The sequence below is a fragment of the Tetrao urogallus genome (genome assembly GCF_951394365.1).
Source record: "Tetrao urogallus genome assembly, chromosome: Z".
Classification (NCBI taxonomy): Eukaryota; Metazoa; Chordata; class Aves; order Galliformes; family Phasianidae; genus Tetrao; species Tetrao urogallus.
The window spans coordinates 24,999,133-25,019,125 of NC_136816.1; the positions used below are offsets into that span (position 1 = coordinate 24,999,133).

The 19,993-nt window shown below is 36.1% G+C and overlaps 1 protein-coding gene across 4 annotated transcripts in view; it reads right to left on the bottom strand.

Moving 5' to 3' along the window:
* The window catches only part of APC (APC regulator of WNT signaling pathway), a gene marked incomplete at both ends in the record, with an annotated part of 55,093 nt that overhangs the window by 28,893 nt on the left and 6,207 nt on the right, over positions 1-19,993 (bottom strand). For all 4 annotated transcript variants that reach the window (XM_079548469.1, XM_079548467.1, XM_079548468.1 and 1 more), the window contains 3 exons: positions 2,289-2,397; positions 8,524-8,725; positions 10,514-10,598. In XM_079548469.1, coding sequence (XP_079404595.1) covers positions 2,289-2,397; positions 8,524-8,725; positions 10,514-10,598 — 396 coding nt within the window. The remainder of the gene's footprint in view (positions 1-2,288; positions 2,398-8,523; positions 8,726-10,513; positions 10,599-19,993) is intronic.

Here is a 19,993-nt window from a genome sequence, read left to right on the forward strand (position 1 = left end):
TTACGTCAAGCCAAGTTTTTAATACTTCCAGCAAGACTGGTTTCACCACTTCTACAAGCAACCAATTCCAATAGTCAGCTGTCCTCATAATAAAATCTTTTTTTCTTATATTCACACAGAATTTCCCATGAATAACTTGTGCCCTCTTGTTCTGTCACCACACATCCTTGTGAAGAGTACCTCTGTCTTCTTGACAGCTACTTTTTAAGCATGAGAAGACATAATTAGACCTCTAGGTCCTCCTCTAGGCCCAACAAGGTGATTGCTTCAGCTGAAAGTTCAATTATTACCCGCATGTACATATGTCATATATTTATTTGAACATGTTAGAAACAGAGAAAGATCCAGTAAACATGTCTGTACATGAAATGAACTAGTTAATATTTTCTGAAACACACCAATACCTTTCTGACAAGACGAATGTAAATTTACTGAACTTTTCATGAGGTCAGCAGTTTTGAAACTACATAGCAACAAGGGAGTGACAAGTAAAACAAAATGAATTCTATGGAGGATTAAAGTTCTTTCACTTAAAGATCAGTGAAAGTTGCCTTTCTGATGAGGACAGAACAAATTCTTTCAAAAAGGAGCAGTGATGAGCATCACATCTATTCTTAGTATATGGAGACACCTCTGTAACAGGAAGTTACTAGAACAGAGCACAAATGAAAAACAATGACTGCACGAATGAGATAAACAAAACTGGAAGGCAGAAACTTTCGCATAATCTGTGTAGCACTATGTAATCAATAATTACTGACAGAAAACAGAAATGCTTCTCTGATCTAAAACTTCCTCTGGTACGGAAAAAGGAAATACCCAATCTAGTATATTCTACTAGCTATTTTTCCACCAATAATATGTAAAAATCATATGAAAGTAGAATTTATAAACCATTTTGATTTTGGGAAAGGAGCTTTTAAGAATGTCAGAAGGAAGCTTTCAGCTACTGACACACAGAAAGAAAGGAAAAGATTGAAGCACAATCATATAGCTCCATTACGGCAGCTGCACAGAAATGAGAAGGTTGTGGATTTCAGAGTGCATTTCATAGACAAAGCTATGGACTAAACTGAAGAAAAATCTGAAACACAATGAAAATTTTTCAAAGATTAAGGCTTTAATTATTCTTAGAAAATTTAAATAGAACTACTGCACCTTTACATTGCTTCTAGAAGCCTACACTACACTGTTTTTGGATGATTATTCAGCTTGCAAGTAAGTCTTCAAGAGCAGTTCTCAGAAAATACTTCAATATTGATCACAGAGAAAGTCAAAACAGTCAAACATCTACAAATACATAAAACGCTACTAAAAAGACACCAAAAAAATAGGGTCTGCACAGTGTAGACACATTCACAATTCTATCCATTGCTGATGGATAAGCAGTAATGAATAAATTGCAACGAAACAGATTTTATGTAGATATTAAGAGAGACATCCTAGTAAAAAGTGTTAATTTAATTGATTACCTGTTGAAATTGAGAGATTTGTATCTTAAAACCTACAATACATTTACTGTGACACAGATACAACTGACAACGCCTTTGAGATCTTTTTCATGCTTTCTCTTACTCTGGTTTTCTGATTAAATTGGCCACAGTTGAATGTTATAAATGCTGATGTCCAGCTACTTCACTCCAGTTACTAAAGTGCTTCCATATTCTACTTCCATTTCCAGGAGGTGGACTAATGCCTAATCAGATTTGACTCTGTCAAGATAGACAACCAAACTGTACATGCAATTAATGCACTGCAAATACATCCAAGTTTCTGAGGTCTAACAACCAGAAAACGTCTATTATCTTGGAAATCGGATATCTTCATCTATATGAATATTCATTCGTATCAGAGATCTTCATTATTCAAGATTTGACTACAAATTATTTGGAGATGCTAAGGCAAAAGATTGGAGCAAGAGTATTCACACACATTATAGCACCACTTGTCGTTTTGAAAGAAGAGCTCTTACATAAATTGTGTCTTAGGCTAATATTACTGTCAAAATTAAAACACTCTATTAAACAACAAAAAATTACAGAAAAAAAAGACCTCTGGAGGATAAAGCTAACTGATGTAATTTATTTGTCATAATAACTTTCTGGTGTCCTTTTTTAGTGCTGGCATTCACAGTGGTAGGTATGAATTTTAAAATGAATTAAATATGAAAACATTATTTAGATCAAGTAAGCTTTACATACTAGTTTAAAATGCTTTAAATGAAAATGACGTTAGAGAGAATCACCAAGTTCATAAGATATACAAAGCAGCATACTACAGTTACTCACATTTTCAGTAAGGGGGAGACTATCAATCCTTTTAGTAAGGTTCTGAAGCTGGGCATAATACCAGTCCTTTTCTTTCTCTTCCTTCTCAAGTTCCGCAAGCAAAAGAGATCTATTGAAAACAAGCAAGAAATGTCTCATCAACAAATATGAATGCAGAAATGAGCACTGATACAAATAAAAAAGGTTAAGAAACAAGGTTTGTGGGAGAAAGCACTAACCAGGAGTTTAAGAAGGTTCCCTGGCCCCAAATAAACAAATTGCTATGCTATGCTGAGCAAGACATTTTAATTTCATGTGCACCAGGCCCACAGTTATAGGCAAATATCGATATTTCTTCTATTATCACTTAGAAATCTACAGTTCAGCAGCACTTAGTGAAAGTTAAGCAAAGTTACTAGTCACATGCTAACTCAAATCCTGCTTCTTTTAGACAATAAGCTTTTGTACGTTGCACTGAAATACAGCTGCTATTTAAAAAAAGTATTGGAAATTTTAAGAGTGAATACATCTCAATATCATTTTACTAAATATGATTATTGTTACATCCGTTGTAGTATCTCCTCATTAACTCTGTCACCCATAAAAACAAAAAACACCAAGGTAAAGCATGCAATATCAAGTTGTTTCTCTGATTATTAAAAAAACTTAAAAGAGCATTTTCTACAAAATATTACAGTCAGGGTACATTTGTAGCCATTTAGAACATTTCAAACGGGTATTATAAGCATACTGTAGACCTGAACAATACAGGAGAAAGATAAGAAGTTGACTATGTGTGGAATACCAAACGAAAATTTATTAAAAGTTTTACCTACTATTTTATCCACCCTTCATAAACTACACCAGTATAGTTCTAAAAGTTATCAATATGGTTACACATTATTTATTCTCATATCACTTTTCGAAACACGTAACATTTCCAGTCTTAGTTTGTATTACTCAATATTACTGGCAAGTACTACTTCCTCTCCCTTAACTTTTACACCTGCCTCTCCTTAGTATTAGCTGTGGTCTGAACAAGAGCCATATGAACTTTTACAAAACACAAAAAAAAATGTTATGGATAATTACTCTAAGTTTTTAAGGAACAAAGAGTGTACGCAGCAGAGTTTTCCCTCAATTGCTCTATTAATGCATCCGAAGCGCAACTTGGAAAGATGATAATCAAACCTCCTCATGAAAGAACACGCAGTAAAAATAATTTAAAAGTATGTATTTTAAAGAATCTGCTTGACTGACCTTCTTAAAAAATGCTTAAAACTATTTTTGATAACATTAATACTCCCAAAAGCAAGTATGTGCCCTAAGGAATTCCTCAAGTCTTTTAGACAGACTGAATTAAATGTGAGTAGATTATGCTTTGAGAACGGCTGAGAAAGGCATTCTCTTGGCCTTCCACTGCTCATTCTCTAACACACAGGACCTGCCCTGCCTGATCTCTGTGCACCTCTTTTCCTTGGTGCAAATATACTGTTGGGTGTTCAAGCACTAGTTGTGTCCTATTTGATAAATTAATTTTGCAGAAGTATAATTAATGCAATTCTTATTAAAAATATTTTTATTTCTAAAAATGTTTTCTAACAGCCTGATCAGATTATTCCCACCTGTTGCTGTATCAAGACCACATAAAGACTTACAAATTAACTAGTTTTGCCTCTGGATTCAAAGACCTGCTTGAAGGAAAAATTACTTTCATCTAAGTGAACATTGATTTTCTCCTGCAAAATGCAGGGTATTCAGTTCATGAGTGAGACTCATTTCGTTCAATCTGTTTTGACATGTATAATGGATGCTAGAAGCAAGAAATGAACTTAGGAACCAAAAAACAATTCAAGACCTGGGGGCAACTCTTTAAATTCAATAGCATCAATTTTTGCTTCTGAGCAATGCTTTATTTGGGCCTACTAGTTTGCTATTATTGCTTCAGGAGAATTTAGATTTTAATGACATCTTTAAGGTCTCTCAGTCCAATGTCTGAAGGAGTGCAGACTGCACTTCAAATTCCTTAAAAATAAGCAGTATGTCTCTGTAGATGTGTTTGATGAGTTGCTCCATACATTTATGTTACTATCAGAGGTTACATCAACCAGAAGTAGAGCTCCTTCTGCAACCTTCCAGAATTTCATGAGGTTAATTAAGAGAGAGCAGAGTTACTACACCTCTGTGCACTCCAAAACCACTTCTTTCAGCACTGGTATGATAACAGAGAATATTCTGTCTATCATACGCTGTTAGAATCAGTGAAAATGCAACAAGGCAAGAGTAGTAAACTTTTGAAACATCACAGTTTTTATGAGTTAACAGAAAGATTCTAATTTGAACCACTTTTTTAATGGGGAAGTATTTAGAAAAAAGTTTGTAATGATTTTTTTCTGAATTGACAAAAAATAAACTAAGCTGCTGAGTCAAAAGGTTCCTTCTTTTATAGATCTTTTCTGGATGATTATGTCAATGTTACTGCAAGTCAAGAGAGAGAAGAGCAACAAAATATGTGCTATGCTACTTGCATTACATAATTAATACTTTCACTTCTATTGGTAGCTGATACAACAACAAAATCTTGAAAACCAAACATTTTCTAAGAGATGCTTTAAAGACATAGTTAAGTCATACAGTTAGCCATGAAGAGGTAAAAACTTAAGTCATAAGACGAGAAAATGCTAAAAATCAACAAATTAAGAAAAAAAAATACAACAAACTGGAATAAAACAAGAAGAATAATCAAAGAATACACACATTTTCATAAAAAAATCAGCACAGCCCCATCACCTCTAGTATTATGTCACAGAGCTGACAAAGATGAGATTATCTAAATGATAAAAGATAAAACATAACGTAAGATAACTGTAGTTCTTAAAATATAGAATCATAGAATCATAGAATCACCAAGGTTGGAAAAGACCTAAGAGATCATCCAGTCCCACCATTCACCTATTCCCAGTAGCTCCCACTAAACCATGTCCCTCAACACAACATCCAGCCTTTCCTTGAACACCCCCAGGCTCGGTGACTCCACCACTTCCCTGGGCAGTCCATTCCAGTGCCTGACCACCCTTTCTGAAAAGTAATACTTCCTCATGTCCAGCCTGAATCTCCCCTGCCGTAGCTTGAAGCCATTCCCTCTGGTCCTATCACTAATGACACGAGAGAAGAGGCCGACCCCCAGCTCACTACAACCTCCCTTCAGGAAGTTATAGAGAGCAATGAGGTCTCCCCTGAGCCTCCTCTTCTCCAGGCTGAACATTCCCAGCTCCTTCAGCCTCTCCTCATATGGCCTGTGTTCCAGACCCCTCACCAGCTTTGTTGCCCTCCTTTGAACACGTTCCAGGGCCTCAATGTCTTTCTTGCAGTGAGGGACCCAAAACTGGACACAGTACTCGAGGTGCGGCCTCACTAGTGCTGAGTACAGGGGAACAATCACCTCTCTGCTCCTGCTTGCAACACTGTTTTTGATGCAAGCCAGGATGCCATTGGCCTTCTTGGCCACCTGGGCACACTGTCGGCTCATGTTCAGCCGAGCATCAATCAATACCCCCAGGTCCATTTCCTCTACGCAGTCCTCCAGCCACACCGCCCCAAGCCTGTAGCATCGCCTGGGGATGAGAACCTGCACCATAGTCTGAAAAAGTGTCTGACCAACAACACCTGAAAATAGCCAGAGAGAAAGCAGGAGAGATTTATTAAGCAGTATATTCTAAGTTGGTAGCCTAAAACATTTTGGACTGGGCTCCAAGCAAACTGTTCAAGCTTTAGATGTTTCTACTCGTTGCAGGGGAACTGGACTGCATGACCAGCCCAAGATTCTTCCAACTCAAATAATTCTATGATTCTAAAAATACATATTTCCCATTTCCTGCATCTACTGAGTTTAAAAATGGAGAACTGAGTAAGTGGAAAACATGCAAAACATTTCTTCATACCAGTTGGTTAATTTTTTCCTTCTCACAAGATCATTTTTCTTGTTCCTTATTTGTTTACATTTTCAAACATCTAGAAAATTTCTTTATTGATAAGCACCTCGTGATTTTGCCCAATTCATATACAGTTAATACATGATATGGTCCTTCCCAGACGCTGCTGCCCACAAGCAAAACATATTTTTCAGGGTGCTAAAATACTGAATGAAAATGTTCTTATGCTGCAGGATTCCAAAAAATGTTAGTTTTTAAATTTTTCTAATGTTCTGACATCTGTGAAGTTCCACAAACTCCTAGAATACCTATTTAAATGCAAAAAACAAACAAACAAACAAACAAAAAACTACCAGCAAGTAATCCATGTTGAAACACCAGAACTTAGCAACAAACACACAAGGCACAGCAAAGTAAGTGGTTAATTCCTTTCCGAATTCATACTGCTTTGAAATGCATAGCCCTATATTCTCCACTCTAAATTCTGATTTTTCTGATTACCTGGGGCTCAGGTCAACACCTCAAGAATTTGCAGATGTCCTGCAAAACAGCATCAAGAGCTGGGCAGTAGTGATTATTATTTCAGTAATAAATTAAGGCAGATGTTATCTGGTCATGCCTCTACAGAAGATCATCTCAACAGCACAAATCTTTACTGCCACGGTTGCAACAGTAACACTGTCAGAACTTCACTGAAATTAAAATAACCCTTTCCCTCCCTTTTCTCCAGCATTATTTGAAAAAAAAAAAAAAAAAAAAAAAGACCAGATCACTCTGGACTTTATTGCTAAACAAAAATGTCCAAAGAACAATCACTTTAGAATCATTTTTTAGAATCATTTACTAATTGTAGTAAAAGATTACATTGTAAACCAGATGTATTGCAGTAACCAACCTGAACTCCAGTTGCTCTAAATTAATGGTCCCTTCTCTGAATGACCTGGAGTCCAATGACTTCTATTGTAACTGAGAGCCCCAACTACACTTAAAAGATTTAAGTACCATATATGGTAAAAAACAGCACTGGAAATAACAAAAACTTGTACAATATTTTGTTAAGGTGGATCATGAACTACTGCCAGGTTCTCAGTTTGGATAAGAAATAGGAGTGCCCTGTCCTTGTGACATACGACACACAGAGAGCTTTACAAGCAATACTTCAGAGACTAGGATAAAAGACTCTAAGAATGGAAAAACTTAAGAGCGAAAAGCCATGAGTTCAAATGGCAGATACATTAGATTCTTTAAGACTGAAGTAAGCAAGTGGGAAGAGATTCCTGGATTCCTGTATTTTTCTATACAGCTTTTCAGGAGCCTGCATTTTGAAGAGGAAACAAACATGACCACTGAGTAAAATCTGAGATAAACAGAAGAGAGATAAGCAGAAGTGCTGCTAGAGAAGACTCACTATGGATCCATGGGAAATTACTTTCGTTTCAGCAAACGAGAAGGACCTAAAAATAGTATTTAAAGCACAAAAGCTTTCCTCAACATCAGGAAAGGCCATTTAAAGTGGGAGTTCAAGGCTGCTGCTCCACAAACAATTTACTTCCCAACAAATTTTTGTATTACAGTTCCAAATAGGTTTTTTTTTTTGCTTGTTAAAACTACTAAGCTTAAAATATAGTGTTGCTGATTGTTTTTCAGCCCCACAGAATTACACCCTATCAATCAGCAGCTTGCAATGACCAAATCTTTAGAAAACCCAAAAAGTATGCCTCTAAAAATATGTGGGATTTCAGACAGATTCATTTTTAGGTATGAGGATGTCTTCAATGGAGACAGCTACCTATCTCTTACATTTCCTTCAAAAGTGATTGATAACATACTACAGCTCTGCATTATGCCTGTGCACTTCTTATTAAGTGGTTTAAATAACTTACCAACCAGCCATGGTTGTCGTAATAATTTGCAAAACATAGAAAGAAATTGCACCATCACATTGTCAGTTTTAACGTACCAACTTACCAATAATGGTGAGGAGATACAAATGGGTATGAGATGCCATGACAGTTCAATGTTTGTAAAATGCTAATCATCTGATCAACATAAATTAACCTTCAGCCAATGAACAGTAACCACAGCATGCAAGAAGCAGAAAGCGTTTTATGTGTTTTAAGACTTTTTTTCATCTAAATATAATACAAACTCTTGGTTTCCTTACTTGTTACAGTAAATATACCTTTACGATCACAAATCTTACAGCTAAATATATAATATTATAATATACATATTATGTATATATAATATATAATATGCGACTAAATTTATCCTACTGAAATTAAAAGTAAGCACATACTGGATGAACAGATAAAAAAATATACCTCTCTTTTTCTAGCTCTTCTAAATAACCAGTGCTTTCTCTGCTTCCATTCATAAATCCTCTTCTTGGAAATGATCCCATGGGAACAGGACTGCACTCTCCTGAACGGCTTGACACAGACCCTTCCCGGCTCCCATATGAGCGCACAGACACCTTTGGCCTTAATTTCACTCCAGGAAAGCTGGTACTCTCCAGGTTCAGTTCTGGGTAACAGAAAGCAAATATTTTCAGAGATGAAGTTCAGCAGCACATTTGAAACATCTTTCATGTATAAATCCACGTTTCTTCAATGGAAGCATTCTGAACATTTTGTATTGGGAACTAGAAAAGAACAAGGCAAACAAATCAAGTCTTGACTGTACATTTAAGAGAACAGTAGTCCCTGAGTAGATGGCAAAACTACAGTTTTGCCCATTAGAAACAGTGTCCCTGCACCGTTTGCCTATCTTTTTCCCAGAGGAATTTAGAAATGGGTAGAGTTTTGTAAGAATGTCATTAAAAATGCCATATGAATTGCTCTTGTAGCCTACTTCCTAAAGTCTCTTTCTCAGGGATCCTACAGATGATTCATTATCATGTAGATGATGACAAGCCTGTTCACCACAAGGCCCTTAAATGTAGCCTTCCTCTATGATACTTATGGTTCAGTTGTAAGGATAATAGGTATACACCGATTTGAATTTGCTCTGGAAGTATTATACGGGATGGTGCATACTCCACCACACTCTCCAGGGAAGAGAGGATCAACTTTCAGCATGACAGACATAGTTTCAGTAGTGTGACACAGGGAGGAAAGGGCATGCAAGAAAGTTCAGAAAAATCTGTGATTCAATCTGTCTTTAATTTAAACAATTTTTTTATTTTTTTATTTTCCTACAGAGAACTGAATGAAGTGGAAGTTTTATCCAATTTATTCATGTGTAAGAGGTACTAGATACACAAAAGGGAAGAGACACCATCCAGGGGGACCTGGACAGGCTTGAGTGGTGGGCCTGTGCCAACCTCATGAAGTTCAGCAAGGCCAAATGAAAGGTCCCGCATCTGGGTCAGGGCAGTCCCAAGCACAGGTTGGGCAGAGAATGGCATGAGAGCAGCCCTGAGAAGAAGAATTGGGGAGAGTCAGCTGATGAAAGATTCAATAAGAGCCTGCAATGTGTGGTTGTAGACCATGAGGCAAACCATATCCTGGGTTGAATCAAGAGAAGCATGATCAGCAGCTCAAGGAAGGCGATTCTACCCGTCTACTCTGATCTCCTGAGACCCACCTTGAGGACTGCATCCAGTTGTGTTGGGCCACCAACACAAGAAGGATTTTGATCTGTTGGAGCAGGTCCGGAGGAGGTGGAGTATCTCCCCTATGGGGAAAGACTGAGAGAGCTGGGGCTCTTCAGCCTGGAGAAGGCACTCGGGGAACCATACAAAGGCCTTCCAGTATCTGAAGGGGCCTACAGGAAAGCTGGAGAGGGACTTTTTAGAAGGGGGAAATGGCTTTATAAACTGCAACAAAGTAGATTTAGACTAGGTGTTAGTAAGAAATTCTTTCCTATGATAGTGGTGAGACACTGGAATGGATTTTCCAGAGAATCTGAGGATGCCTCCTCCCTGGAGGTGTCCCAGGCCAGGCTGGACGTGGCTTTGAGGAACCCAGTCTAGTCAGAGGTGCCCCTGCTGGGCAAGGGGGTTGGAATTAGACAATCTTAAAGGTCCCTTCCAACCCAAACCGTTCTGTGATTCTGTAAGCCCTAAAGTAACAGTAGCAAAAGCACAAAAGCAACTCAGAAACATCACCTTTTGAAAACATGTCTTTAAAATGCTCAGCAAAAAATAACAGACAGTGAGACTATGCCAAACCACCAAAGGCAGCACTGGAAAGAAGATGGAACTAAGCTAGAAAATACTATCTTGAAGAAAGAAACAAAGAAAAAAAAAGAAAAAAAGAAAAAAAACCTAAGAAACAAGTGAACCTACTTGAAACATAATTTTAAATTTACCTTTAAGTCGTTCCAGTATGTCAATTTGTCCAGATGATGCCATTGCCTCATCCTCAATACTTCCCTGTAGCTGTTTCAGCACCTCCTGCAAGGAATTAAGAGATCCTTAGAGTAATAAAGCACAAAGTGAATACACATAACAGGCAATCATGTGCAGACATATGCAACAGCTACTGAGACACTGGTATAAATTTTATTTCATGTGAGCAGTGAATATAACTTTAATTTCTGTCAAGCAGATCTGCAGTATTTCTCCAAACTATGTCACGATGTAAAGAATAGCCTGTCTGGCAGTGCATCTATCAGCATATTTAAAAGTCTTTCTCAAAGTGAGTATTTATCTCTAATTTACAGATGAAGAAATAGGAACACAGAGAAATCAGTCAAATTTATTCACTTGTGTATCTAAAGTTAGCCCTGTAAAAATAAAATTCAGTTACCTAACTAAAAGTTACTACAGTATTTTGAATACCACATTTTTTAAACCCCCAAGATATCAGTAGAAGAACTTGACAGCAGCATAAGCCAGCAGAGATAGTCATCACTGCTCTTATTAATATTATTACTACCAGTACTACCATCACCAGATCTAAGGAAAACAATTAGGTTTTCCTCATGGTGTTATTTCCTTTGGTTTACTTCAGAGACTCCTTTATGCAGCTGAAACTTTGAAGACAGAAACATCCTTGTATGTTATTGAAAATACATAGAATTATACTGTTGAAAGAACATATTTCTAATACACAAAAAGCTTCCAACTAAATGATTACTGCACTAAATGATTATTGCACTAAAGGGGTTCTGTAAGCCCCTGGGTCCCTCATGTTCAGTGACCTAAATTCAGGTACAAAATTAAATGCAAGATAGTGAATGACTGCTGCATAACACAACGATGGATACATTGATAGCAATAACAAACTGAAAAGACTGGTGATAAAGCAAAAAGCCCTTACTGAAATTACTTTTCTTTACCCTCTATTATGACACAGAAAACATTTTAAGATGCAGTAATAGTCAGGAAATAAAAATTCTGAATAAATGGAAGGTACTGCTTACTTTTCACACACAAGATTCTACACTTAGAGTTATATTCCTCCTGCTCATGCCTGAAAGCTAAAGAATTTTAAATATCTTTAAATATCTCCATATCACTGTTATGCTCTTTTTAGAATGCAGCACATCTTAACACCAGTATTTACCATTCCTGCAACTTGTACAGAAGCTACCTTTTAAGGGCATTTTACTCTCTTCAAAATCAACAAAAAGAGCAACTACAAGAAGTCAAGAGAGTCTTTATTTTGAAGAGGCATAATGTTGTGCTTTTCCTTACTCAAACTGTTGTTCTTCATTTAAAAAGGAGGGAGGGAGGAAGGAAGGAAGGAAAAGGATTTTGAGTAACATACTGTAAGTGATTCTGCAAATGTAATCTCCAAAAACTAGGCTCTGAAAGTTGAATTATTACAACTGTCATTTAAATAAAACCTATCCATACTGGAGAATTATATGAATGCTTCTGGAAATGGAGATTCAAACTTCCCATCATTTAAAAATGTTTCTGCCTCCATAGTTCAGAGACTGCAAAGAAACAAAAGTTTTCTGAGGGTGGGGAAGGGGGATGGTGCTGCTCCATTAATATACTCTGGAGTTTACAACTAATTCATAGCTAATCAAATAAAAAAGATCAGATGGGTCAACAGGTAACTCGAAAGTTACTGGTAAGTACCTTAACAGCACAAGGTACCCAGATAGGTGGCAAAGCAAACAAAATTGCTTAAGGGCTGCAGAAAAACTCAAACTACTACTAAAAAAAAAAAAAGAAACAGAGAGAAGCAATGCTAATAATGCCAGATTTCAAATTCCAATGAGTTAAAATTTAGCAATGTATTTAATTTTGGAGAACTGTATTTGTATTTGTATTTGTAAATATTTTAAAAGATGGTATCTGCACAAAAATGCTTTGGTTATCTACACTTCTCTCTGGCACGAAGAGGAGCATTTACAAAAATTCAGTCAAATCAGATAGCTTTGGGCCTCTGTTTGGTGTCTAGCTTCCAACCCTTTTCCATCCCTTTCAGACAGAATAAGCTTTATTATTCATATTCACTTTTCATAAGGTTTTATGTATTCAGAGAATGCCCAAATGACTGCAAATCATAATAAATTTAAATCCAAGGGCAGTTCCAAAGGTAATGCCTCCTGTTTTATTATATTGGTCCACAGTATCAGAAGCAGATGTTGGTGGTATGGCATTAGACACTGAACTTTCCAGTCAATATCCTGTTCCCTGGTGTTGCCGTGTGACAGGTGGCAGCAGAAGGGCAGCCTGACAAAATGGCGTCTGACATAGAAGAAAAGCAAAGATGCACCGCTGAAATCCCTCATGAGGAAGAAATGGCACCCACTGACATTCTTCAATGCTCGGTGAATGTTCATAGAGACCAAACATTGAGAGCATAGTGAGGGGTGGCTGGTGAGTTTCAAGCAGTGGAAACAGGGACAAGAAAGATGAGTCATGTTCTAGACAGCAGTGCACAGCCGTCATATCATTAAATGAAGAGCTTCTGTTCTTTGTTGGTGAAAATACACAGCTAATGTTGGTGACCACACAAAAACACTGTGTTGTAACTGATTATTTGCTCTATGAAGCAGTGTGACTGTACTCTTTGTATCTGTAGTAGTTCCCATGGAAATAAAAAAAAAGCATTACTTTCACTGTGACCTGCATGTATGAAAACACTGGGAGCAAGAGGCCAGAGACATTCATAGGTCAATATCAGCTGGAAGACTTAGCAAACATGTTTTGGAATTTATTAGGTCTTTCAAAAGTAAACACGAGTCTAAGTTTTAATGTTTACCATGACTGCCTCTGTATCATTAACACTTGAGGACAAAAACAAGCTTAACTGCAAAAACATGGGCAGTGTTTACAATTTCAGACAGTAACTGAACGTCTGTCTGTGTTCTGCACCACACAGAACAGGGATAGTGCACAGTGAATTACTAAATATTATTATTTTTAATCATATCATCAGTGTTTTTAAATGAGAATATTTCTGACAGTAATTATATTTTTAATATACTATACTGAAAACTTACCATACAATTGGACTTTAAAGTGAAAGTGACTTTTCGTGTTCAACCCAGTATTGCACACAGTTTCAATTAGTGTTATCAAATGGCAGAAAAAAAGATAACACACTGAAAGCAAAACCATCACCCAAATTCAACAAAAATACTAGATATCATAGCAGTAGTGGTGAAATCAAAATACTATTTTCCACAGATTTATACGTATTCAAGGTCTAACGTGACCCTTCATAGCCGAACTTATTGTCTGAGTGAGCATTATGAAAAGATCCTTTAGTTCTGAGCAGTCTGGTGATTTACACTGTTTCTTAATCAAGCCTGGTGGGAGCCTTTCTAATTGGCTGAAGTCTTAGGCAATTGCTCTGGTTGCTTGCCCCTATAACCAAGTCTAAATGATCACAATGATGACAGTACTGCTGACTGAGGCGAAACAAGCTTGTTTTTTAACCTTTTAGAAAGAATAAAGCATTTGTTGTGTGAAATGATGCTCATTTTCATTTCAAATAATGCCACTTACTAAAAGGCAATTATTTACATGATGCCACTGTGCTTAAGGGCTGTCAGTTGCTGTAACTACACATTGAAGTCTATCAAGATTTTAGTGCAAGTCTGCTGTCAGACCAAGTAAAGTATCCTATTCTGTGTTCAGAAAGAATACTGCCTGAGGTAATACTGCCTGAGGTAAGTCAGTAACTATAAAATATCACCAGCTCAATTTCACTGAAATTTTAGAAAAAACTTTTTTCAGTTTTCCAACCAATCTGGATTCTGGAAGAATTGCAAATGCTATGCTTAATCAAAAACATAACAAACTGAGAATGACAAATCTAACTCAATACAATACCACTGCAGGTTCTTTGCTGCCTGACTAAACCTGCATTTTAAAGGTCTGAAATTCATAAGATACTAAGTCACTCTCATAACATTTTCCTTTATTTCAGTGCATTTTCAGTTTGCATGAACATAAAAAAGTTATTTGCAAATGTCTAACTGCATTACATGTGCAGGAACTGAAAAAAATTTCCACAGAATTGTTATTTGATTCAGTTTGTAAAAACCTGTAAAGTTTAAGGGAGTTTCTTTCACTGATATTAGAATTTATAACATGATCAACAAACGGTAATCAATATTTTCAAATTTACTGTTACTTTCAGAGGACGTTTCTACATATTTTCCCATTCCCTGCATATCAAATGTACAGTTGGTACAATATTTTCCTTCCCTGTGCCATGATTTTGCTGTGGCAGTTTCCTTTAAGTACTTTAAGGCTGTTGTCACTCCTGACTCTTCACTCCTATGAAAACCAGGGAAGCGTAGGATACAAAAAAAAAAACATTCTGCACGAGAAAAATCCAGCCTTAGGATAAGGCAATTACTTTAAGAAGGAACAGAAAAGCTTACATTAGGAAAAATAAACAATAAAAGGAATATATGTATTTCCTATGCTAAGCATGAACAATATTATCCCTTGAAATACTTAGTAAGTTTAGTCGCTTACAGGTTTGAAAGGGAAATACTGAGATAAAATGGAAAACAAAATTTTGAAAAGAAAATAAGGTATACACTAATACAGCATGAGGTACAGAACCTCAGAATTTAGCACCTATTCCACAGATATTTATTCAGGCAAGGAATGTTTCTGCTGAATACGGGGTTCTACTCTATACTTTTTCAACAACGCAGTTGCAGTTACAATAGTATCTCCATAATATGAAATAAAAATCTTTAGAAATTTAGCCTTAAATGAAGCATTATCAACATCAATCTAAGATTACAGGAGGCAAAAATACAGTATCTAGTACTTTGTTGACGTGCACGTAGGAATTAATCAGAAAAGTCTTTCTAAGTGAGACTATTCGCAGCTCATTACATTTTCATAATAGACAAACATACTATTACCATCTACACTGTAAGATGGTTCCTACAGTTACATGAAGCAAGTATGCTTTAATATTTTTATTTAATACAAATAATAAAAAAAATTACTATAAAGCAACATTTATTAGATTTATATTTTTAATAATGCAAGACTTGAAGCAAGAAGTGGAAAGTTACTGTAGCTAGTCAAAGAACAAAACAAGTGTAATCAGTTTCTGTTCATTTTTATGATGCTTGTTGTGCGGAATGGGGTAAATATGAAGCTTACAAAAAAAGGGTTTCACAAACTGTAAAAGTATATACATACCTCTAAGCATGTGCAAATACCCACAGGGCCAACCATCTGGACATGACTATTAAAAAGTTAGATCCCATGCTATTTTATTTCCCCATTTCTCCCTTATTAAATATGTATAAAGTGAAATGTACGTATATGAACTACTGCACTTCTACAGAGATGCTAACTTGCAGTGAATTTCAAAATTCCATATTATTTTAGAATACAGAACATAATTCAGTTACAGTGAATGCAAAATACTCATTATTGTTGAATTAGAATACTTTTGACAAATATAATAGAGTTTTGAGCTCTGTTTTGGATGCCACAGTGCCAAATGAGAGCTGGCAGAGAGAGAGTACCTTTGAATTTGCATTAAATTACATCCCAGTATCTTCAACTTACTGCCTACTGTGTCTGGCTGTGATGTTTTCAATGATGCATGCTACCGACTGAAGAAGGATGACAGCTTATCAAGGGGATACAGTCTGTCAGCTAGAAAACTCAGCTGACAGAGAAGGACATAAATGTACTTTGTTTTTAACACAGTAGATTGAAAATCTATTTTTTTAAAAAAACATTTTTGATGAAAATATATCTTTTTCCTGCAGAATGCATTTCTGTCAAAAAGTAACTTTCACGAGAAATTTCTGACTCTAAATGTCTCTTTATACATGAAAATCTGTGTTTAAAGAATTCATTTGCAGAGGTGAGTTCAAAAACACTTAATTTAATAGAACAGCGTATTTACATCCTTAGTTTCAGCATGAAGCATGCTAACTTCAGTAGTCTTTTTTTTTTTTTTAGTATGTAAAATTGTATCAAACTGTGTACAAGCCAGCTGACAAAATATGAGTGGCACTGCCTACCTTAAACATGCTATTTCCTCTGCTTTTAAGGGCACAAACTCAAGTAAGTCTTACATCTTTTTATGTGATATTTTTTAATTATAGAAAGTAAAAACAAACTATTTTATAAATTACTATGCTTTTATAGTTTGTTTCACTATCAAAATTTGTTCATGTCACAGGCAAAGAGCAGACTAAAGAGTCAGATTCTTTGCGCCATTCCCACCTCTGAAAAATAATACAAACAAGAATTAACAGAAGTTCCTTCAGTCTATGCTTTTGATTCATTAATTGCCTCCTAACAAGTCCTTTTCAAAATCAAGACATTTACAACACAAGCTGCTCTTGTTCACTGCTCGAGCCATTCTGCAAAACTTTCAGTTTCTTCTATATTTATCTTTATTGTCTACAGTAATTTGTTTCTGCTGAGCCACAAAAAAATTCAGTGAATTATCAAAGAAATCCAAACAAAGCCTTCTGTGTGCTAAATGGAACACGTATAAAACTAAACTTTTAAAAATGAAAGTCAGGAGAATCGCTCTTTTAAGTCAACAGAGGACACAGTACCACACAAACAACTCATAAGAGCCAAAATTACCACATACAAAAAGCTTTAACTTTGGTCACATCAGCCAAAATGCTGAAGAAAATCACTAGCAAAATGAAGTTGATTTATTATGAGTTGGCTGGAAGATACACGCAAACAGTGCCAAGGCAAAGACAGATTCAATGTAGGCACCACTTTCTGAGGAACACTATTTGCATGGCAACAAATAAATGAAGAGCATGCCAGAAGATCATTATCTGGTGACACACAGGCTAGTTAAGGAGGGAAAATTTATGTTTAACTGCTATTAGTAGCAAGTGAAAAATAAGGCTTTTTGTTGTTGTTGTTCTCATCTGTATCCGAGGTAAAAAAGGGTCCTTCTCCAAAAAGCTCTAAGACATATACACAAACAGAATTAGGACAACAGAATAAAATCAAAACATTGAATAAAAAAAAAATAGAATCAAAAGACATTGTAAGAAATGGCAATATTTCAAGAGTCTCACAGAAGTAATACAATATGATCATAACTTGTAACTGCTTTGTAAATTTTAACAAAGCTATTAGACCATACTGCGGAAAAAAAAGAAAATAAAATCTCCACACCTACCAGTTTTTATTATGACAAATTTATCCCAGTGCCACCTCATATAGAACTTAGAAAGTTAAATTACCATACATTATTGTCCCAACTAACATAATGTTAGAAGTGCACATTTTCACATGCACACACACAGAGTAGCAAATATAAATCTTTTCCATGAAATAACGCACTAGGGACTGTGCTACTATCAAGTTGTTCAGAGCTTTGCAAGTGACCTGCTTAGACCTTCTAATTAATACTTCCTACCGTGCTCCCAAATTGGACTGAAAATTTTTCAAACACATAGGTGAAGCTAAGCTATAAATCAAGAGAATAAGCAAACCTTATAATCAAAAACATTAACCACTTGAATGAAAAAAAAAAAAAGAAAAAGTGACTTGAAAAGACACATCAGTTATTCTTGAGTCTCAGTACAACTCTCCCACTTCCTATGGCATCTTGCAGGGCAGATGTGAACAGGAGCACACACTGTACATTGCCACCTGCTCTGAGAAACGACTTTCCATCACCAACCTGGCAGACCTCTTTGCTGCCTACTCTCCATGACAGTCCCTTAAGGCTCTCTTCTTTAGCTATGACTCCCAGGCTTCTTTTTACCCCCTCCAACCCTCCATCCCATCCAGAGCCACTGAAGGCCCCTCCTTCTTCATAAAGTTCAGGAGCTCTAGAAGGGAGGCAAGTTTTCTCCTCCGAGGCTCTGCTCCACCCAGTCTTAAGAGAGCAGGACACTGTTAGGGAAAAAACCAACAAACAAACTAGAAGCAAAAATGCAAACACTGTCCTTTGACGTCAAGTCAGACCAAATGCCAATCCATGCCATCACCCTATCTTAGTAGAAACTCAGAATTATGTTAAAAATAATAATAAAATTCTCCATTTAACTTATATATCGCTCTTTCCAGCTTCTATCTGTTAATATCTTGAAAATTCATCTCTGGTGGTGCTAACTCCCAGACAATTCTTTCAGCAGCCAAATGAGCTGAATTTTATCTTTCAGATATTTCTTCACTCTGCCATTTCTGAAATTTTTCTTTTCATTTTTAACCATACTGAAAAACTTTTACATCTCTCCCCACACAAAGTAAGTTACAAATTAAGATGAACAAAACAGGTCACAGTAGACATCTCGCTAGGTCACTGCTGGCTATCTTTAAAAAAAAAAAAAAAAAATACCCAAAAGACCATTTACTCTACTAATTATTTTTCAATCTTTAACTCAACTGCTAGTCAAAGACCTTTTCAAATCAGTTTAGGTTCTTCTCTGATAAAGGGACATTACTAAACTCATTTTGGAAGCAAAACTCATTAGGACTGTCAACTCAATGAACCTTCATAGAATTTAGGTCTGTAAGCCACATTTTAACAAAGTGATATTAACCCTTTGTCCAAAAGTAGTCTACTCTGTTTTCTAACAACACAGTCATTAAAAGCATCAGTCTTGTGGGTCTGTACATCAGCACTTTTTCTGAGGACGCCTTCTTAAAAAGTGAGATCAAATCTGCCATGGTGCCACGGCTATTTTATACATATAATATAAATCTTATTATAACAAGAGCTAAATAAGTAAGGGATCTTGAGGGAAGGTTATATACACAAAAATTTGATAAGCAACATCACAGCAAAAGTAAGAAAAAGATAACTATTTTCATTTTGAATTCTACAGCTTGAAAGCGCATCATTATAATTATCTTTAATGGGTAAAAAAGAAAGGAAGACAGACGCACATGAACATGCTGAGGAAGAATCCCAGAGGCTACCCCAAGCAATAAAGTTGGCACAGTGCTGATAAAACAGGAAAGCAAATTTGACAGAGAAGATATACCTGATGAATTGCTGTGAGAACCTACCATAAAGGAGCTTTATGAATAAACAAAAAATGACTAGCTGACAAATTAATGAAGACTGATGACAGATGGGAAATCATACGGATGACTATGGTTTTAAGCACCTTGATCTCATCAGTGCTCTGAGAAATTATTTCTCCTACTACTTACGTTGTAATCCACCCTTTTCTGAAGCCAAAGGGGTCATACCTCAAATCTTCCCAAATATGGAAGAAAAGAGGATGGAACAGGAACAACCTTACAACTGACAATTTAGAAATTTCATATTCAAATTATTTCAGAACATTTGGGTGAGAAGGCACTTTTTTCTGACATTTCATTACTTCTGTTTTTAACTTTGTGCTGAAGTTACTGTTGTTAACAGTTTTGACACAGGATCCCTGTGAAGTTCTTCG